Source organism: Bos mutus, chromosome 16, assembly GCF_027580195.1.
Source record: "Bos mutus isolate GX-2022 chromosome 16, NWIPB_WYAK_1.1, whole genome shotgun sequence".
NCBI classification, from domain to species: Eukaryota; Metazoa; Chordata; class Mammalia; order Artiodactyla; family Bovidae; genus Bos; species Bos mutus.
The window spans coordinates 58,251,823-58,274,500 of NC_091632.1; the positions used below are offsets into that span (position 1 = coordinate 58,251,823).

Below are 22,678 nucleotides of genomic sequence, written 5' to 3' on the forward strand. Positions count from 1 at the left end.
TGAGCATCTTTTCATGCGTTTATTAGCCATCTGTATGTTTTCTTTGGAGAAATGTCTGTTTGGGTCTTCTGCCCACTTTTTGTTTGGGTTGTTTAAATACTGGGTAAATGCAGCTGCTTTCTGCCTGCCCCAGCCTAACCCAAACTCCAAGGCAAGGCCCCTCTTCCTCGCCCAGCTACTGCCTACCAGACCACTTTGAGGATAGCTCTGGGTACCTGGAGATATTGTGGCCTGGTGCAGAGAGGGACAGGAGAGCAAAGTGACAGGTGAGACACCTCAGGGATGAGCCCAAAAGGAACAGGAAGGAGGAGAAGACATTTTCAGAAAAGGCACTTCCTGGGGTATCAAACCACAAGACAGTCTGTTTATAGCTATCCACTTCATTAGGATGTTCTACTCAGAAGTGAAGTGAAAAGAGGGGAGACTCTCGAAACAGAATTACAAAGTCAGCATGTTTTATTTAATTAGAGTGGTGTTACATAATATTGGGAGAATTGTGAGTATAAGCATTTAAGGACCCAAAATGCCCATTTGTGAAGCGTGACTGCCCCAGGGGGTCTCTGTTATGGTCCCCAAGAATGCTTTCACATGAAACTGGGGGTCAAGGGGCGATAAGGCTATGCATCCACGGCCACTGGTGAACTGACTGTCTGAGCTGTGGAGCTGCTGGGGGCAGGGAGCCCTATGGAGGAGTAACCAAGTGCACTTTACCAACAATCTCCTAAGAGGGGTTGGCAGAATGTGTTTTCACTGTGTAGCTCAAAGGCTGCACCTGTCAGCTGGCAAGGTAGGACCTTGTGCCCCTCCCTCGCCTTCATACAGAAACTGTTAGATGGCTCCAACCGTCCCTGACAGGCCAGGACTCCAATGCTCAAAGGCCTGATATCCCCTCCACTTGCTACAGGAGTCAAATCCATAAAGAAGAGCAGAAACTCACCAGTAAAGGTAGTAGAAGAAGGAGAGGAGATAGAAGGCCAGCTTACACCACGCCTCCTTCTGACAGTAACTCAAGGTGTCTGCGTTCATGACCACCGGTGGGTCATAGGCGAGCTCGGAGCTGTCTGCTGGACAGTGGAAATACCTGCAGGGAGAGCAGACAGACCGTCATCAGTTCTGAGACCTGGGAGGGACATGGGAAGTCACCCGGGCTGAGTCCTCCTGATGCCTGGCTTCCCTCTGAGGAGTCACTGCCAAGCAGTCATCTGCATTCTGCCAGAATCACTGCCCAAAATACAGCCCAGGAATCACTAACCAGTGGCTCAACCACTATCCTCCAGCAGGTGGTAACACCCGAGTATGCAGATCCACCAGCGTCACATTCGCCCCACAGGTGACAGAAGGAAACCATGTCACTTGGGAGGTACCAGGAAGAGCCTCCTTTCTCCAGGGATGTGGGTGGGTGAAGGGTGGTCTGTGTTGTGGGCAGGTGGGGGGGTGTCTGTTATGTGTACAGATCTGGGCATCACTAGGGGCACAGGTGTGTGTGGACGTCAGTTGCATCTCTGCCTCCCAGTGTTGCTGTACCATAATTTTACCATAAATATTCACTACTTCAGATTAAACATTAATTCCTTTTGGATTATCCTCCTCCCAGACCCTCTTTTAAAATCCCGGATACTCTGGAAGGGACATCACATTCCCACTTGAGTGCGGAGGAGTTTACAGGTAATTTTCTCCTTGAGAGAAGGACGAAAATTATAAAAAGAACATCGGCCATTGCAGGGAGAGAGCTGCTCCAGAGGGAAACGGGGTGAACCCAGAGAGCGCTGGGAGGAGGGGGCAAATGCAGACTTGGTGTCATCTTCAAAACATCGCCTTGGCGCAGCGTGAACCCGCTGTGCTCACAGGAGGGGAGAGACTCCAGCTGTGCTGGGTGAGACCTCGGGAAGTGGTCAGGAGGTGAGTCTTGCCCCTGAGGCTGTCCATCTGTCTGGCCCTTACAAAGACACTGCCCCCAGGGTCTCAGCCAGCACCTCATTCAAAGCCAGAGAACAAAGTGCAGCTGAAATCGCTCTGCAGCTGCTTTTCTGTCAGCCTGGTGAGGGAATCAGGAAGCCGGATGCAAATTAGTGGCTCCTGTGAGGCTCTGGGTCCCGCCGTGGTCCTCGAGGGAAATGGAGGACCAGGCGAGGGGTCTGATGGGCTTAATCACACCGGCTTTGAAGAGCATCCCCGTAACGCAGCAACTCCCAGAGCTGGTATTTCAGTTCCCTCTTCATCCCCTTCAGAGGACTGCGCTGACATTATCTGTCATCCACGCTGTGCCAAGAGGAAATCACAAGCCAGATTCAATGACATCTGCCAGCTCACAGCCCTCCAGGCCACTCACCGCTCCTCTTCCTTGGAGCAGATTTCAAAACCTATTTGCTTTTGCTGTGGCCTTGTTCCCAGGTGACATCATTAAGTGGAGGCAAGGGTGGCAGGGGGGCTGAGTGGCTCAGGGACTGAGCTTCTTCGGGTCAGCCATTAACCTCTCTGAACCCCAACTTTCACATCTGTAAAATGGGACTGAAACTGCTTACTCCAAAGGGCTGCTGTGAAAACTGTGTGAAGTGATGGGTCCAAATAATCTCAAAGAACAGATGCTGAACAAAATTCCTGCTGTTCTACTTGTAATTAAGCGAACTGAGAGCTAAGCAGAGGGGGCTTTAACTGCCCTAGAAACATCGCTGGGCTGGACCTTCGGAGAGGAGAGGTGGGCAGAAAGGAAAGAGAGGGGGGTTCAAGGACTCTGATTTGTAAAGGACACTTCCCTTCCTCAATCCTTTTTCTTTCATTTTCTGGGTACTTACAAACTGCCAGAACTATGCTAGATCTGTCAGGGATTCAAAAACATAAGGCTAACTTCCTACTGGCAAGAAGATTGCAGTCACTTCCTTATACACGGAAATGTTCCAGTGTAACGGCATGGCTGGCTCTCCCTCCCTTCCTTGTGGAGGGGTGAGAGCCCTAAGAATCAGTGCACTAACCAAACTTCGGCAAATAAATCACATTTTTGATACCCTGGATTAACAACGAAGTGTTTGAAGAACTTTGGGATAAATGACTTTTAGAGGGAGAAGAGCCAGCCGTCAGGTGACAAGGACATGACCTGTGTTCCCTACAGAAATGGACCTGCCATGTCCCAGCTGAGTAATGCTGGGTTGTGACTCAACCTTGGTAAGTCTTTGTGACCTGTGTGTACAACCCACCTTTTTGTTGTGGATATTGGAGGAGGCAGACATGAAAAGTCTCTGGGTGGGTACTCAATCCATTTCAACACCATAATGTTTCTATTTGACTTCTCTTTAAATTCAGATTTTAGTAGGTTCCGTTTAGTTCAGTTCAGTCGCTCAGTCGTGTCCGACTCTTTGCAACCCCACGAATCGCAGCACACCAGGCCTCCCTGTCCATCACCAACTCCTAGAGTTCACTGAGACTCACATCCATCGAGTCAGTGATGCCATCCAGCCATCTCATCCTCTGTCGTCCCCTTCTCCTCCTGCCCCCAATCCCTCCCAGCATCAGAGTCTTTTCCAATAAGTCAACTCTTCGCATGAGGTGGCCAAAGTACTGGAGTTTCAGCTTTAGCATCATTCCTTCCAAAGAAATCCCAGGGCTGATCTCCTTCAGAATGGACTGGTTGGATCTCCTTGCAGTCCAAGGGACTCTCAAGAGTCTTCTCCCAACACCACAGTTCAAAAGCATCAATTCTTCGGCGCTCAGCCTTCTTCACAGTCCAACTCTCACATCCATACATGACCACAGGAAAAACCATAGCCTTGACTAGATGAACCTTTGTTGGCAAAGTAATGTCTCTGCTTTTCAATATCCTATCTAGGTTGGTAATAACTTTTCTTCCAAGGAGTAAGCGTCTTTTAATTTCATGGCTGCAATCACCATCTGCAGTGATTTTGGAGCCCAGAAAAATAAAGTCTGACACTGTTTCCACTGTTTCCCCATCTATTTCCCATGAAGTAATGGGACCAGATGCTGTGATCTTCGTTTTCTGAATGTTGAGCTTTAAGCCAACTTTTTCACTCTCCACTTTCACTTTCATCAAGAGGCTTTTTAGTTCCTCTTCACTTTCTGCCATAAGGGTGGTGTCATCTGCATATCTGAGGTTATTGATATTTCTCCCGGCAATCTTGATTCCAGCTTGTGCTTCTTCCAGTCCAGCGTTTCTCATGATGTACTCTGCATAGAAGTTAAATAAGCAGGGTGATAATATATAGCCTTGACGTACTCCTTTTCCTGTTTGGAACCAGTCTGTTGTTCCATGTCCAGTTCTAACTGTTGCTTCCTGACCTGCATACAAATTTCTTAAGAGGCAGGTCAGGTGGTCTGGTATTCCCATCTCTTTCAGAATTTTCCACAGTTTATTGTGATCCACACAGTCAAAGGCTTTGGCATAGTCAATAAAGCAGAAATAGATGTTTTTCTGTAACTCTCTTGCTTTTTTGATGATCCAGCGGATGTTGGCAATTTGGTCTCTGGTTCCTCTGCCTTTTCTAAAACCAGCTTGAACATCTGGAAGTTCATGGTTCACTTATTGCTGAAGCCTGGCTTGGAGAATTTTGAGCATTACTTTACTAGCGTGTGAGACGACTGCAATCCCTGACCTTGGACGTGGGGTAGCTCCTCTTGGCTGCCTCCCCTTGGGCATGGGGTCCTCCCAGCTTCTGCCCCTGACCTCGGACATGGGGTAGCTTTTAGTAGGTTACCTTTACATAAAAGGACTTTCGTATGTAACTGAATCATCTTCATTCCTCCCTAAACCTGCATCCTGCTCTTGGTCACCTCCTAGCAACCCAGCCTTGACATGCCCCCTCTTCTTCACCTCCTGTTTCCAATTATTGGCCAAATTATGTCCAGTTTACCTCTCCAGACCTCTCCCCCTCTTCTCTCTTCATCCCAACTTCCATTACCTGGGACAAGCCTTCATTCTTTCCACCTGGAATTTCACCAGAACCTCCTAATTAGATTTCGTCCTTAAAATTTCACCCTCCTACCCAGCCTTCCCGCTGCTGTCAGGGTCACCATCCTAAAAATTGGATCCGGCAATGTCATTTTCCTCCTGGAAAACTCCTGAGAGAGAGCCATTCCCTACAGAAGAAACGTTTCCAACTTCCTGCCAAGTCATTTCAGACCCTCCACACCTGATCCCCCGCTGCCAACCCCATCTCTGCTCCCTTTCATCTCAGGACCACTCAGCCAACCACACTGAACAACCGCTGCTCCCCAGAACACCAGGAGCTCTCTTACCTCTGAGCCTTTGCACAGGCTAGTCCCCTAACCTCGAATGTGCTTTTCCAGATTTCCCAGTGCTGCCCCTCCATTCCTCTACATTCTATCCATGCTCCTCATACACCTGGTAAGAATATATTTCCCTCCACCACTAGGGTATATATTCCTTGAAGGTAATATTATATTTTACATTCATCTTGGAATCCCCCACAATGTCTGGCCCATAGTATGTCTTCCATATGTTTGCTAAATGAAGGAGTGAATGTTCCAGACGTGACTAAATACAGGCTATACTGTATGGTATGATGACAATGATTAAATGTTTGTGGGGGATCAAAAGTGTGGCTCATTTATCTGTACAACTGCATCTTTTACTACTTTGGTATATGCTTCCCCCACCCCCAACCCACCTTCTATACCCATATGGTGATTCTCTTTTACAAAAAGCCCAAATCATATGATCTGATGCATGGTCTTAGCAGGGAATAGAACATTTAAAATCAGAACTGTCCCAGAAAATGTAGCCCATCTGGTAGGTGGGTTATTTTTATTAAGATATAATTCATATGCCAAAAAATTCACCTTTTAAAAGTATACAATTCAGTGGTTTTTAACATACTCACAGCATTGTACAACATCACCAGTATCTAATTTCAGAACAGTTTCATCAATTTCAAAAGAAAATAGCGTACCCATCAGCAGTCACTCCTCACTCCCACTCCCTTCCAGCCCCTGGCAATCACCACTCCACTTTCCATCTCTATAGATCTGCCTATTTCGGACATTTCTTATAAATGGCTTTTTGTGATTGGCTTCTTTCCTTGTGGCTCAGCTGGTAAAGAATCCACCTGCAATGTGGAAGACCTGGGTTCAATCCCTGGGTTGGGAAGATCCCTTGGAGAAGGGAAAGGTTACCCACTCCAGTATTCTGGCCTGGAGAATTGCATGGGGTCGAAAAGAGTATTCTGGCCTGGAGAATTTCCATGGGGTCACAGAGAGTCAGACATGACTGAGCGACTTTCACTTCACTTCTTTCACTTGTAATATGTTCAGGCTTTGTCCATGGTGTTGCATGTATCAGCACTTTATTGGTTTTTATTGCTCAGTAACACTCCATTGTAAGGATATTTCACATTTCATTTGTTCATTCATCTTTTGATGGACATTTGGGTTGTGTCTTTGTTGTTGTTTTTTAGTCGCTGAGTTGTGTCTAACTCTTTGCGACCCCATGGACTGTAGCCAGCCAGACTCCTCTGTCCATGGGGTCTTCCAGGCAAGAAAACGAGTGGGTTGCCATTTCTTTCTCCAGGGGATCTTCCTGACCCAGGGATCAAACCCACATTTCTTATGTCTCCAGCATTGGCAGGCGGATTCTAGATTGCTGAGCCACCAGGGAAGCCTTGGTTTTGTCTACTTTGTGGCTACTGTGAATAATGCTATCAGATCAGATCAGATCAGTCGCTCAGTCGTGTCTGACTCTTTGCGACCCCATGAATCGCAGCACGCCAGGCCTCCCTGTCCATCACCAACTCCCGGAGTTCACTGAGACTCACGTCCATCGAGTCAGTGATGCCATCCAGCCATCTCATCCTCTGTCGTCCCCTTCTCCTCCTGCCCCCAATCCCTCCCAGCATCAGAGTCTTTTCCAATGAGTCAACTCTTCACATGAGGTGGCCAAAGTACTGGAGTTTCAGCTTTAGCATCATTCCTTCCAAAGAAATCCCAGGGCTGATCTCCTTCAGAATGGACTGGTTGGATCTCCTTGCAGTGCAAGGGACTCTCAAGAGTCTTCTCCAACACCATAGTTCAAAAGCATCAATTCTTCGGTGCTCAGCCTTCTTCACAGTCCAACTCTCACATCCATACATGACCATAGGAAAAACCATAGCCTTGATTAGACGGACCTCTGTTGGCAAAGTAATGTCTCTGCTTTTGAATATGCTATCTAGGTTGGTCATAACTTTCCTTCCAATGGCTGCAGTCACCATCTGCAGTGATTTGGGAGCCCAAAAAAATAGTCTGACACTGTTTCCACTGTTTCCCCATCTATTTCCCATGAAGTGATGGGACTAGATGCCATGATCTTCGTTTTCTGAATGGTGAGCTTTAAGCCAACTTTCTCACTCTCCACTTTCACTTTCATCAAGAGGCTTTTGAGTTCCTCTTCACTTTCTGCCATAAGGGTGGTATCATCTGCATATCTGAGGTTATTGATATTTCTCCCGGCAATCTTGATTCCAGCTTGTGTTTCTTCCAGTCCAGCGTTTCTCATGATGTACTCTGCATATAAGCCTTTAATGCTGATCTGTGAGGGTTGAGGCTGTGGTTAGTGGAATCTATAGGAAGAACCTTCCCTTACTGGACTGCTATCTGAGAGCAACTTGCAGAGAAGGCTTTGGGGTAAGGGTAACCTGGGAAGGGGTGAGAGGAAGGCACAGCTGGCTGGTCCATGTGGGGGATGTCATCTCTACATGGCAGGCTGCCTGAGCAGGAAAGGGAAGGATGGAGCAGTCCCAAGCAGACTTACCTCCAGAAGTGATAGAAGAGTAGAGGGACATTCAGCCCCAGGGTGAGCCACTCCTGAGCACACAGGAACATGATGCAGAAGAGGCTGTGGATGGAATATTCCGGCAGCACCAGCTGAAGAGGAAGCAGAGACACAGGCCTGAGTGAGAAGGAGGAGAAGTCCCACTCCGGCCTCCACAGCATCTGATGTCTGCCTGGATACTGCCTCCAACATGCTGATGACACACAGCCCCTACCCCCACACAGCATCACAGAGTCACTGCCCCCGGCCATTTCTGGTAAGTTCTCCTCTTTATGTGACCAGAGCCATGCTTTATACCTAGCCCTAAATGGACAGAGACCCTCAGCACCCTACATACCAGAACAGGGCACTTGCTTCAGAGGGTCACCCATGGATGACCCCCTGGGAGAAGCAGAAGAGGCCATCCAGCCCCTGTGATGTCTGACCCCGGGCAGGACCCACTGGAAGAACACTGATAGGGTTTTCAGTGATTCAACAACTGCCCTGCTCCTGTTTCACATATAGAGACTCACAAACCTAAAGCAAATATTAATATGTGTGCATGCGTCCTAAGTCACTTCAGTTGTATCCAACTATTTAGTTCAAATAAAGGAGACTTGGGGAAACGGCATTTTGCTTGATGGTGGATGGATCCAGAAGAACCTGAAAGGAACGACATGTAATGATAAAAGAGGGAAACTTTAGCCTCCAGAGGGAAAAGAGTCTGGTCCAGATCAAGAAGGATCAGACGGTAGAAGGTGACCAGCAGGAAGACTAAACCTCCCAACCCCAATCTACCCACACTGGTATAAATGGTAAAAAGAGCTCAACGACTGTGAACCACCCCCTCCTAAGGGTGGTTACATCTTAACAGAAAGTAAAGCTGAAACAGAAATCAAAGTGACTATAAAAGAGAAATCTGGTACCCAAGCAAGTAGCAAGGAAACCCTAAAACAGAGATATAAATGCACCATCTTTCTCACTCATAGAGGAATAAATATTTAATGAATGAGTATTTAATGAATGTATACATCTATGTCGGGACGGGGGGTGGTTAGTCTCTGGGCATTGTTTAGACCATGATGAATGCCTTGATCCAGCTAGCATAGTCTAACCATCCTTCAAGACCTGTCTCAAACACCACTTTCTAATGGAAGCTCTGCCCATCCCACCACACTGTCCCCTCCTCCCTAAAGGTCTCAGCCCCACAGGATGCTTTCTGACCCTCACCCAGGGGATTCTCCAGGTCCGTGATGGAGTCATGACGTTCCTCCCACCTCTCAACACACCTAGATCTCTTCCAGGATCTACTCCACAAGTCTATAAACTGTCCTGGCCAAACTCTATTTTCTATTCTTTTCTCATCTCCATTTGCACAGTGCTTTTTTGCACTTAGTAGAGACTTAGCAAGTATTTGACAAAATCAGTTGAACTGACCATGCGCACATGGCTGGAGCATGGCTGGGTGGCATCAGGTGTGCAGCCTGTGGCCACAAACCAAAATTCCTCTGGATGGGAAACAAACTGCCTCTAACTGTCCCATCTGGGGGAAAGCACACGACCTTGGTCTCTTTCGTCTCTCACTTTAGTCAGATTAGCCAACTGCCCCAGATGACAGATATAGTGAGGGACACGCATTTGGAATAAATACATGCAGAGGCACATGTGGAAGAAATGCATTTTGTAAGTGGCATCTTCTTTCTTCTCAAGTCCAGAGAAGAATGAACTGCATTGACCCACATCTTATAATTCTCAGGCAGTAATCCTAGAATCAACTTACAAGAGCCAGCAGTGACCTCAGTGGGGGAACTGGGCACAGCCAGCCCCTGTGAGCCTGGACCATCTGGTAGGAGGGGGTATGTCCCATCATTTCTCCTCCCAGGACCTTGCAGCCATCTTTACCAACCCCATCTGTGCCCAGCCAAGGCTCCTCCTTACCTCCTCCTGCTTAAAGAGAAAACCCCCTCCTCCCTCCTCCAGTTCTCAGCCTGCCAGCTCCAGGGGGCAGTGGCTGTGACCTCTACTACTTACATCTCTTCATTTTTTAATCATCAATTTCAGACACTTATGCCGAGGTAATTAACATGTTAAGAGACAGCCACCACGGGCCTGGATCATCCCCGTCTGCAGCTCCAGTGACAAATCTCCGACTGATTACAGGCCCCCCTATTCATCACCATCACTGCTTCTCTCTTTGGAGCTTGATTTATAGTGGAAGCTGCAACCTTCTGAGCAGGGAGGATTCGTCACTGTCACCACACGGAGGAGAACTGCTTAATGGAGGCCACCTGGGTGCACAGGGGATAAAAGCTGAGAATCCGTGCTGCTCTTGGTGGCTTCTCCCTGCTGCCTCTGCCTAACACTGAGCAGCACCCTTGCAGGTGGGACAGCAAGGGTGCCCTTTATGTCCACGCACTGTTTTTCTCCTGCTTCCCCAGGAGGTCCCTGTTCTGTGGCGGGACTGTTCCTCCTGGACCCACTGAACCTTGGCCAGGCCACGTGCTCCGGACCTGCACAGTGGGCGTTACTGCTGCCCCCTACCCCCCAACCCCACCCCGGCTCCCCTCCACTCCCACCCCCCTGCCCCCGCCCCTCACACTTCCTGCGTCTGCCCTTGGGATGTCACTGGGTGGGGCTGAAGGGCTGTGAGCAGAATCGGCTGGAGGATTTACCAGCCAAGACAAAGCACTCTGGGGTCTCTTTCTCTCCCCTATGACACAGCAAAACACACTTAGGGTGGGGGGTCCTCCATCATCCTGAAGCCATAAGTGAGGAGAGAGGTGCTGGGGCAGCCAGGGATGGACACCCAGCATGAACAAGAAAGAAATGCAGTTTGGAGGGTTTGGTTTGGTTTGTGTTTTTGTTGGGTGTTTGGTTTTGTTTTTTATGGTTGTTTGGTTTGTTTGTTTGGCCAAGTCATGCAGCATGCAGGATCTTAGTTCCCTGATCAGAATTCCAATCCACCTGCAGTCTTAACCACTGCACTGCATTCTATGCTACTGAGATTTGGGAGCTGTTTCTTACCATAGCATCATTTAACCCATCTTGTCTGGTACAGAATGAGTAATCAGTGGGAAGAGCAAAGTGGTGACTCCTCCTGATGAGCAGCCCGCCCTTGCTTTCACCAGCACTGGGTACACTGAGGCAGGGGCTGAATGATCACCAAGTGGGCACAATGCTTATTTTCCGTGTGGGCTGTTTGGACTAGCTGCCCCATCCCAACCCTGCTTATCTCACTCTTCTACACAGACTGTCCCTGAACCTCCTGGGTCAACTACAGGAACACTGAGGGGAGCACTGACTGTCCCCCCACCATCCTGAGTCATCCCCTTCAATGGAAAATACTGTTTCCTTCATAAGACAAGCTGTTGAATGGTGCCAATCTCATTCTTTCATACAACAAACAGAGGAACTGCTTCACACAGGCCCCAGTCTATTGAATTCCTGTCTCATTACGCCTTGCTTTACAGAGTCATAAATACTAAATAAGTGGTCTCAATACAGGTATTGTGAGATTGCTGTAAAGACTGCAATTCACTCCAACCAGGGGGCTCAAGGAAGGTTTCGTCATCAAGGTGGAATCCAGGAAACTTGAAAGGATGAGTAAAACCTAACCACACGAGGAAGCTAGAAGTCAGCCCTCCAGGAACAGGAAATGATGGGACAAAAGAAAGAGGTGACAGTCACCACCTGGGCGGGTTCTTCACAAGCCCACCTAAAAGGCTACTTAGTCACCACTAAGTGGACTAAGGCCAGGCCTGATGCGAGCCAAGTTCGGGTAAATGTTCATTTTATTCCCCCCCTGCTGGGACCCAGCTTTCTCATCCCCCAGGGCTGCAGCCTTTGTGTGTCGCCATCATAAACTGCAGCATATGGGCTGGTCATGAGAGTACAATGACAGCACAGCCTCCTGCCACTCCACCCTGCCCTGATGCTCGCAGAGGTCAAGTATCAGGTGAAGTTCTTGGAGCACACTAGCAAAGCTCAGACACTTGTCAGTGAAGACCTCAAAGGGTTCACCCCCCCCACCACCACCCCCAGCTTCTTCCATGGCCTCTAAGAGGATGGATAGATGAGGATCACCTATCCTGACTCCCTGCCCAGATTCTAGTCCTCAATTTCCAGTTCTTGGCAGATGCTTCCATCCAGATAGTTTGCAACCACCTGGTGCTGAAAGCTCAATCTCCTCCCAGCACCTGTAAACTTTATCTCCTAAACGTCCAATTTCTGCTAACAATAGCCATCTCTGGCTTCTCTGTCTTATCCATTTCTCACCCCACAGTTTCCAAATCTTGCCATTTCTTCTTCACAGCCACTTGGATTTGCTCTCCCTTTTTAAATTTCCCCTACTGGTCTACTTCCCCTACTGGAGAATGGGCCCCAGCACATTCTCCCAAGGCTGGTGCAAGAACTTTCTAGCAGGTTTCTGTCCCTGGACACTGCTCTGTGCAGCAGAGCAGCTACCTCTTCTTCCTATATGTGCCACACTCAGCTCAGCTCTAAACTTTCATCCACCACCTGTTTTCCCCAGGAATTTTATTTTCTTTCTACTTAAGCATCATCTCATTCATTCATGTATCCATTCATTAGCTGCTTTAGCCCACAGAGATTTCTTTGGAAGGAATGATGCTAAAGCTGTGGCCAGTACTTTGGCCACTTCATGCAAACAGTTGACTCATTGGAAAAGACTCTGATGCTGGGAGGGATTGGGGGCAGGAGGAGAAGGAGACGACAGAGGATGAGAAGGCTAGATGGCATCACTGACTCGATGGACGTGAGTCTGAGTGAACTCCGGGAGTTGGTGATGGAGAGGGAGGCCTGGCATGCTGCGATTCATGGGGTTGCAAAGAGTCGGACATGACTGAGCGACTGAACTGAACTGAATAACCTTTACTCATGATGGGAGAATACTATAATAATGTATCGATGTCTGTCTTATTTCATTGTGGTGGAGAAGGGCCTGGGGGCAGGAAGAGAAGTTCTTCTAACCCCTAAAGGGAGAGAAAAGAGAGAGGGAATGCTTGGAGTTGAAGCAAAGGAATGAAGCTCCCTAGGGAGAGAGTGGATTCCCTAAGACTGGGGAGGAGGAGATGGCGAAGGTGGAGAGGTGGTACGAAGCATCCCTAGCAGTAGGATGCACTCCTGGCTCCCACCAGCATCCCAGTGGGGCAGGATTTCTGAGGGGCTGGGATAAGCCTGGCTAGGGCCAAACACCCTAAGAGCCAAGACACAGAAGCCACGGGGAAGGTCCCAGGGCTGCGTGTAGCTTGAAGGGAGTGTCAGCTATGAGACCACCCATCTTTCAATGAACCCTGTTGACTCAGACAATAAGCTTTTCTGCTGTGATCACATTGAGCTAAAAATATTAGCCCACTATCTCAACGTGTTATATAAATTCTTACCAGTTACATAATGATCGACGGTATGATACTGAGAAAAGCTTATTTCCCTCATCTGTAAATGCCAACATGTGCAACCTACCGACAAAGTTGCTAGAAGGGACTCAGGGTGTCCTGTGGCAGTGCTCTCAAGGCGGAAGAAACATCAAAGAAAGAAAGATGTCGTTGTGGAGATGAAAGTGATCATTATCTTTGTTAATGGTCACATGTGAGCTATTTGCCACGCTCAGGCAGGTAACGTGTCAAGTGAAATGTCCCAGAACCCAATTTAGTTTCTTGAGTCTCCATCCGATCTCCTCTGACCTTCCCCCGCTCTGATTAAACCAAGCTTCCAGCTTCACCAAATGGGAAGAAAAACCCACAGCTGTTTAGCAGCCTGCCCCAGTCCTCGCCTGTTTTCAACAACCCAGTTCCCTGTGTGTCTGTCCTGAGGTTTATCTTCCCCAGGAGCCAGTGACTATGAAGAAGAAGAAAAGATAATGTCTCTTTCATTTGATTGCCCAGCCCACACCAGACTGGCCCTAAAACAGAGATGCCCTTCTGGGATGAGCAGGGCGGAGGCAATCTTCTCATAATGTCCAGCATGGGGATCTGTTCTCCAATTGTCCCCATATGAACCATCGTGCACATAATTCACATGAGGAGGAGGAGACTGCAGGATAAGAGGCACAGGATGGCAGCTCAGGAACCTGGGATTTTGCTAAACTGGAAGACTATAAAAAAGCATCCAGGCACTGTCAGGAAACCTTATTCTGTTTTAGTCCCTTTACTCAAAGGAAGGCACTTTCTCTTTAGTTGCTCTGGGTAAAGCTCTCCTGGCATGCTGCAGTCCATGGGGTCACAAAGAGGCGGACAGACTTAGTGACTGAACAACAACAGCAAAGCTGTCCTGGAGAGGGTGCTCCTCCGCAGCAGGGAGGCAAGGGCCTGCACCAGACGGGCCGAGGAGGGCCGCCCAGACTCGCCAGTCAGCCTCCGCAGAGGCAAGGCTTCCCTGCAGCCTCTGCTCCCTCCGGTGGAGGGCTGGCATCCCAACCACAGATGGCACAATTAAGGAGGAACATCCCAACAGCTCGGACTTGGGTTGGGCCAACTGGAGTGTTGCCTATTTGATGATGCTGGCACGTCAAGCTGTTTGACCTCCTGGATTCTGCATCAATGTTTATCCAGGATTTTTATGGGGAAAGCAGATGACTCTGGTACATATGCAACTTGGCCAAATAAAAATGCAATTAGAATTGTAATTTAAAGTCACCATAAAATTGGGGGGTGGGGATGACAAATTAGGAGGTTGAGATTAACAGATATACACTACTATATATAAAATAAACAACAAGGACCGACTGGATAGCACAGGAAACTATATTCGATACCTTGTAATAACATACAATGGAAAAATAATCTGAAAAGAGTATATGTGTTTTATATACATACAACATATATATTACATATATACATCACACAAACACACACTGTGTAATTTGTGTGTGCTGTGCTAAGTCACTTCACTCATGTCCAACTCTTTGTGACTCCATGGACTGTAGTCTGCCAGGCTCCTCTGTCCATGGGATTCTCCAGGCAAGAACACTGGAGTGGGTTGCCATGCCCTCCTCCAGGGGATCTTTCCGACCCACGGATCGAACCTGCATCTCTCACATCTCCTGACTTGGCAGGCAGGTTCTTTACTACTAGCACCCCCTGGGAAACATATATATATTTATAAACTGAATCTATATATAAATATATATATATAGTACCCTGTGCTATACAAAAAGGATCTTCATGACCCAGATAACCACAATGGTATGATCACTCATCTAGAGCCAGACATCCTGGAATGCAAAGTCAAGTGGGCCTTAGGAAGCATCACTATGAACAAAGACAGTGGAGGACATGGAATTCCAGTTGAGCTTTTTCAAATCCTAAAAGATGATCCTGTGAAAGTGCTACACTCAGTATGCCAGCAAATTTGGAAAACTCAGCAGTGGCCACAGGACTAGAAAAGGTGAGTTTTCAAGGTCACTTTTCATTCCAATACCAAAGAAAAGTAATGCCCCAAAATATTCAAACTACTGCACAATTGCACTCATCTCAAACACTAGCAAAGTAATGCTCAAAATTCTCCAAGCCAGGCTTCAACAATACATGAACCATGAATTTCCAGATGTTCAAGCTGGATTTAGAAAATCCAGAGGAACCAGAGATCAAATTGCCAACATCCATTGGATCATAGAAAAAGCAAGAGAATTCCAGAAAAACATCTACTTCTGCTTTATTGATTATGCCAAAGCCTTTGACTGTGTAGATCACAACAAACTGGAAAACTCTTCAAGAGATGGGAATACCAGACCACCTGACCTGCCTCCTGAGAAATCTGTATGCAGGTCACAAAGCAACAGTTAGAACCAGACATGGAACAACAGACTGGTTCCAACTTTGGAAAGGAGTACGTCAAGGCTGTATATTGTCACCCTGCATATTTAACTTCTATGCAGAGTACATCATGCAAAATGCTGGGCTGGATGAAGCACAAGCTGGAATCAAGATTGCTGGGAGAAATATCAATAACCTCAGATACACAGATGACACCACCCTTATGGCAGAAAGTGAAGAGGAACTAAAGAGCCTCTTGATGAAAGTGAAAGAGGAGACTGAAAAAGCTGGCTTAAAACTGAACATTCAGAAAACTAAGATCATGGCATCCGGTCTGATCAATTCATGCAAATAGATGGGGATACAATGGAAACAGTGAGAGATTTTATCTTCTTGGGCTCCAAAATCACTGCAGATGGTGACTGCAGCCATGAAATAAAAAGACGCTTGCTCCTTGGAAGAAAAGCTATGACCAACCTAGACGGCATATTAGAAAGCAGAGACATTACTTTGCTGACAAAAGTCCATCTAGTCAAAGCTGTGGTTTTTCCAGTAGTCATGTAGAGATGTGAGAGTTGGACTATAAAGAAAAGCTGAGAGCTGAAGAATTGATGCTTTTGAACTGTGGTGTTGGAGAAGACTCTTGAGAGTCCCTTGGACTGCAAGGAGACCCAACCAGTCCATTCTAAAGGAGATCAGTCCTGAATATTCATTGCTGAAGCTGAAACTCCAATACTTTGGCCACCTGATGCAAAAAACTGACTCATTTGAAGACTCTCATGCTGGGAAAGACTGAAGGCAGGAGGAGAAGGGGATGACAGAGGATGAGATGGTTGGATGGCATCACTGATTCAATGGACTTGAGTTTGAGCAAGCTCTGGAAGTTGGTGATGGACAGGGAGGCCTGGCATGCCGCAGTCCATGGGGTTGCAAAGAGTCGGACATGACTGAGCGACTGAACTGAACTGAAACTGAATCACTTTGCTGTACACCAAAAACTAATACAACACTGCAAAAAAAGAAAAAGAAAAAGTCACCATAAAATCAATCTGACAGATGCCAACTGTATGCACACCAGGAACTGCAGGCGTGGCTCTGTGCTCTTTGCTGCCAGCATGTCTCCCAAATGCCTGGGCCAAGTATTGCTTTGCCCTTGTCACAGTCAGGATCAGACCCTCACATCCAATCCCAGGAGACAGAGCCAGGCCTCAAGGGAACCAGGCACTGATCATTTCCCCCATGAGCCTGTTCTGCAGGAACACAGGGGAAATAAGGGGAGACAGTAAGATAAGGAGACTCTGCCTGAGTGACCCAGGGCCTGGACACAGCATTTTCCCTCTGGCCTGCAGAGGCCAGGAGGTGAGAGGGCACAGAGGTGGGGAGGGAGTCACAGAGCACTACCTTCTACCACGGCAGGGCTTCCTCTGCAGGGCTCCCACTTTCCAACCCCACAGGGCCCTCTGGCTTCCTCCCATCCTCTCCTTCACCCACCCTTCCTGAGCATCTGTAATCCATACTGGGGAAGTTTCTGCTGCTTTCTTAGCACCCAGGGGCCTTGCTCTGAATGAGGAGAAGGCCACAGAGAGAGGAAAATGCCCACGGAGAGAAGAAGACAGCTCACACCCCACTGTCCCCTGCTCTTGGCCACCTGGAGGGAGAAGCCCCAGTTGACAGCTCGGCCCCGAGGCCTCTCCTGGGACACAGCCATGACAAACCCGTTCCCCCTGGTCACACGTGCTCTACACACCAGCCCTGCCCCTGCACACTGCTCTGGCTTCCCGCTCCGTGCCCTGATTCTTGGGAGCTGCCTGATCCTTTCAGTCCCGAGTGCTCCTGGGGGACCAAGTTCCACCCTGACTCCCATGGGCTCCGGGAAGCCCAGTCCCCCGGCAGTTCCCCACTAACTTTGCCCTGTGCTGGGGACGCAGGAGGAAAGTGGGCATGACCAACACCATGAGGAAGAGGCCACTGCTCTACCGACCCGACACTCCCACCAGCCCCCTCTCCAGCCCATGTCTTCAAGCTTCACCATTATCCAGCAGTGATTCCCAAATGGTATGGTACTTCTGAATCACCTGAGGGTTTTGCTAAAATGCAGATGGCTGAGCCCCACACCTAGCATTTCAGATTCAGTAGGTCTGGGTGAGGCTTAAGAATCTGCCTTTCTAACCAGCTCCCAGGTGAACCGCTGAGAACCTCAGGCCTCAGAGTGTGGTCATAGGACCATCATCAGCACCACCTGGGAGCTTGTTAGAAACACAGAATTTAGGCTGCATCCAGACCGCTGAATAAGAACTTGGTGAAGGCTAACAAGATCCCCAGGGGATCTGTATGCACAGTAAAGTTTGAGAAATGGCTGCTTACCACTGATTCCCAAAAGAGGGCCCTCCAGCCACCTGCAGCAGAACACCTGGGACGCTTGTTTAAAATGCAGATTTCTGAGTTTACACCCATCTACTTGCTAAGGTAAACTCTCCAGCCAAGAATCTGCAATTTTCAGAAGTATCCCAGGTGATGTTCTTAAACAGTGGAGCTGAGATTCATAGCCAAGAGTTTGAAGAACACAAAAGGCAGAGGCTTCCATTTTCAAGACCCCGGGTTCCAGTCTCCCAGCAGGGCGGTGACAGTCCAGCGCTCACAGAGTAATGCTCACTAACTACTGCTCATGGACTGAGTCTGGGCAGGTAGTATATGCAGATAAGGGTGGTAGTGTCTGGCTCCCGGCTCTCCAAGCCACTGCCACGTGGGAGAATCCCCATGAGGCTCCCTGAGAAACCAAGGCCATGGTGTCCAACCTTGAAGGGTTAGCCTTGGCATCTTCCAGGGATGGAGGTCACCTCTTGAGCCTCCTCTCCCCTCCAGAACCTCGTGGCCTCTATTTCCCAGTATCTTCTCTCTGTCCCCAGCAGCTGACCCCCAGACCTCTAATGTCACACACAATCTCCTCCTGCCCATCTCTGGCCTTCCTTGTGTCTCAGTGGACTTTCTAGACCTGGGAGATGACTGGTTTGTTTTAGGAACAAACCTTTGGGGTTCCAGTCCTGCCCGGCCCACACCTCCCAGCCTGCCTTTATCACCATTTTCATGCAGCTTCAAGACACACTTGAATTTCAAAAGCCTCTCTTCCAGTTTCCTCACATGCTTGTTAAATTACTAAACTACCTATAAGCCCACTCAAGGAGGAGGTGAGAATAAAAGCACGCTCTCAAATAATGCCATATTTTTAAAGGGACAAAATTCTCCTACAACTAGCTGGCAATTCAAAGACATCTTAAGCTAACACTTGTAGCTACCCACTCCTTCCTTTCTTTCTCTAAGCCAGGGATGAGAAGAGTGGGAATTTTCGTGTTCAGAATACAGGGAGTGATTAGGCAAAAGTTCAGATTGTTTGAGAGGAGAGAGACAAACAGAAGGGAAAGTTCTAGAATGAAAAGGGCAGAGGGATAAGTGATTGACAAGCCTTCCAGAGCTGAAGAGCTCCACTTATGCACTCAGTCAGTAAATATTTATTATAAGCCCTTGGATGCATGGATGCTAAGTCACTTCAGTGGTGTCCAACTCTGTGATCCTATGGACTGTAGCCCATCCGGCTCTTCTGTCCATAGGATTCTCCAGGCAAGAATACTGGAGTGGGTTGCCAAGCCCTCCTCCAGGGGATCTTCCTAACCCAGGGATCAAACCTGCGTCTCTTATGTCTCCTGTACTGGCAGATGGGTTCTTTATGACTAGCGCCACCTGGGAAGCCCATAAGCCCTTACTAGGCAGTGAATGCAAAGCAGTCTCGCTGGGGGAGACTGGCGTGTCTCCATGGATTCTCCAGCATGGAAACCACAGATTCTCCAGCACAACAAATGAGAGCTGAGGTATAGAGGCAGCATGAAAGCAGCGCGAGGAAGGAAGAAAGGAAAGAAGAAACATCCACTCTGAATGAGGAGTTGAAGGAGGGCTCGTTGGAAGAGGATGGCCTCTGAGTTGAGATTTAGAAGATTAGCTGTATGAGGAAAAGCAGAATACTCAAGCTGGGAGCCAGCTGAGGTGTTAGATGATTAGATGAGAGAAGAGAGGAAAAGATTACTCTCAGAAATCTTCAACAGCTAGGTGATGAAATTTATTGAGATGAGTAGCATTGGAAGAGGAAATGTTTTGCAGGGGGTAAAATAAGGGCTCAGGACTGGCCAGTGTTTGAGAAGTCTGTAGGAGAGTTGAGTGTGGAGGATTGGTCCTCAGAAGAAGGAGTTGGAGATTATAGAAACACTGATGGTAAACGAAATTAGGATTGCCTGGTAGGAGAGTGCAGAGTGAGATGAGATCAAGAACAAAGACCAGGTTAAAGTCCTTAGGTTCACCAATATTCAAGGGGTGAGCAGGCCAAGGAGGCTAATAACAAAGGGCAACCAGACAGGGAGGAGGAGGACCAGAGGGCACAGGGTCGTAAAGCCAGGGGATCTTGGTGGTTGGAGATGGAAGGAGAAATGGGCAGCCAAACACTGCTGGGGGAGATGAACATCATGGGAGGGAAAGATGCCCACTGGATTCGGGGACAGGGAAGCCATTTCATTCACTGTGAAAAAGAGCCTGGTGAAGAGCAATAGCTAGGCGCATGGGGATAAGGGCTTTGTTTTTGTCTGTTTTCAGGAAGGCACATGAGATAAACAAAATTTCCTATGGATATGGACAAGTCCTACAGTAATAGTGATCCCATCCTTCACCATATAAGGTGACATGAATCTCTGGATTAGCCCAAAGACTGAACGGCAGGTGGAAAAGGGTTTGTTTTTTTAATCAAACAATCAACTTTCAGGTGAATTTCTGGAATGCAGACAATCCATTTAAAAGCTGGCGACAGCCCGTGCTTCTTCTGTAGCCCCTGCAGTTCTGAGGAATAATGTTGCCAGGGGTCCTAGAGTAGGTGTTTGATAATAACTCATCCATGAGTGGATGAATGGGGTGATCCTGAGGTCCCTCTAATCACTTCTCTATGGAATTTCAATTGTGGCCAGCTCATTCATTCCATCCACTCATTCAACAGACATTATTCAGGGGCTAGCCTGTATCAGAGCCTGGGCCAGCCAGAACTTATACCACTTCACACAGCGAACGTGCGGGAGGCACAAACAAGTCCTTCAAAACACATCCTGCTGCCACCTGAGAAGTGCAAAGCAGGCAGCTCTCCACACTCCTTGGAAAGTAAGGATCCCCAGCGTGTGTTTACTTCCATGCAAAGAGCAAAGGAAATGGGCCAGTACACGCCTCCTCTTGACTCGTCACTATCTTTCACATTTTCCCTGGTGCCTATAAGAAATCTGTCTTGATAAGATGATTCGCAGTGAGTTTAAGGAATGAGAGGGTCTTAAGAAAGTATATATTTTTGCGAAGCTGTGCTGATAGAGAACTCTGGAAATGTTTGACTAAAACATAAGGGCTGGTGTTATCCTGTCTGTGACTCCCAAGCTGATGTCTGGAGGCTGCTTTAATTTCAGGGAGCCCAGGCCCTGTAGAGACTGCTTAGAACAAACACAACATTAATGCTATGTGTTTCAGACTAACTAAAAATTACACTGAAATGGAAGGATCAAAAGTCAGACCAAAGCACTAAAAAGACAGATTTCATACTGGGTAGAAAATAGCACATACTTTTCTCCTTGCAATAAAGCCAGCTATAAGCATATATGCTGGTTGATATAATAATAACTAATGTTTATTCAACCCTAGGGCTTCCCTGGTAGCTCAGATGGTAAAAAATCTGCCTGCAATGCCGGAGACCCCAGTGCGATTCCTGGGTTGGAAAGTTCCCCTGAAGAAGGGATAGGCTACCCACTCCAGTATTCATGGGCTTCCCTGGTGGCTCAGACAGTAAGGAATCCACCTGCAGTGCAGGAGACCTGGGTTCGATCTCTGGGTTGGGAAGATCTCCTGGAGGAGGGCATGGCAACCCACTCCAGTATTCTTGCCTGGAGAATCCCCATGGACAGAAGAGCCTGGTGGGACAGTCCATGGGAACACTGAGTTGGACACAGCTAAGCAACTAAGCACAGCAAAGTACATTCAGCCCTAACCACTATGTTAAGTGTTTACTGCCTTATCCATTTATTCCTTGCAACAACCTCTGAAGGAGGAGCTCTTACAGAGCAGGAAATTAAAGCTCAGAGAAGTAACTTGATCAGGGCTATATGACCTTGGGCAAGTGGTCATATATGTGGACTGAATGTGGACTCACAGATGTAAATCCCTGGACACACACACATCATATATTGTGGATGAGGCACTAGAGGAGGTCATCAAAAGGACAGGACCACCAGGTGACCTTGAAGCCAGATCTGAGCACCTGAAGGCTTCTCAACCCCTCGCCTGTCCTTGCAAGATACACACAGCCTCCTGTTGCCATAGTGGCAGCTGCACCAAGGATGTAGCCTTGAGAGAGTAAGCTGCTGTTGAGACCATCTGGACTGTATATACGATTGAACCCCTACATAAACTTTAAGATTCCGGTGGGTCGGGTGCAGAGATCTACTCATTTTATAGCCACCTAAGACGAGCCTTATAAATAAATTTTTAAATTTATGTTTTGCTTATTAAACCTGCCATCTATCAATCTAGAGTGATATACCTCTTTCAATACTCTCCTTGCCCTCTGTATGAATACAAAGATTAATTTTCAAACCAAAAACTGGTGAGCCAGCCAGGAGACTAAAGAAATGGGCTTTAGGAAAGAGGCATCTGTGAAGGAAACCCCACACTGGCCATAAAATTCTAAGTGGGGAGGGGTGCCCTATATGTCAGATGATTGTGGACCCCTGCATGAGTATGAGTACACCCTGAAAATGCCACTGCTTTAATGCATCTGCTTGGAACACTATGCAGAGCACACTGTGGCAAAGAGAAGCGAATGGCTGCCCCAGTAAATGGCCGTTACTATGGGTAGGCCAGTGGCCATCGATGCCCAACTACAGGCTAAAGCCTAGGTTAGGGAGTTGAAAGAAGAGCAGAAATTAGAAAACAAAACAAAACAAAACATGCAACTGTCTACTATTTTGCTAGTTTGGGGGCTAGCAGATAAGGTGGGAGAAAAGTTTAGTAAATTGGAGACTTTAGTACAAGATTTTGCAAAGCCAGGAGGGCACAAGATGCCACAGATTAATATCTGAGCACGTGT

General features: G+C 47.8%; 1 protein-coding gene across 25 annotated transcripts in view; it reads right to left on the reverse strand.

Annotated features, from left to right (window-relative positions):
- Positions 1–22,678, reverse strand: part of CNIH3 (cornichon family AMPA receptor auxiliary protein 3) — a 182,540-nt gene that overhangs the window by 13,110 nt on the left and 146,752 nt on the right. For all 25 annotated transcript variants that reach the window (XM_070385442.1, XM_070385435.1, XM_070385441.1 and 22 more), the window contains 2 exons: positions 7,754–7,866; positions 938–1,081 (listed from right to left, as the gene is read on the reverse strand). In XM_070385442.1, the coding sequence (XP_070241543.1) occupies positions 938–1,081; positions 7,754–7,866 (257 nt within the window). The remainder of the gene's footprint in view (positions 1–937; positions 1,082–7,753; positions 7,867–22,678) is intronic.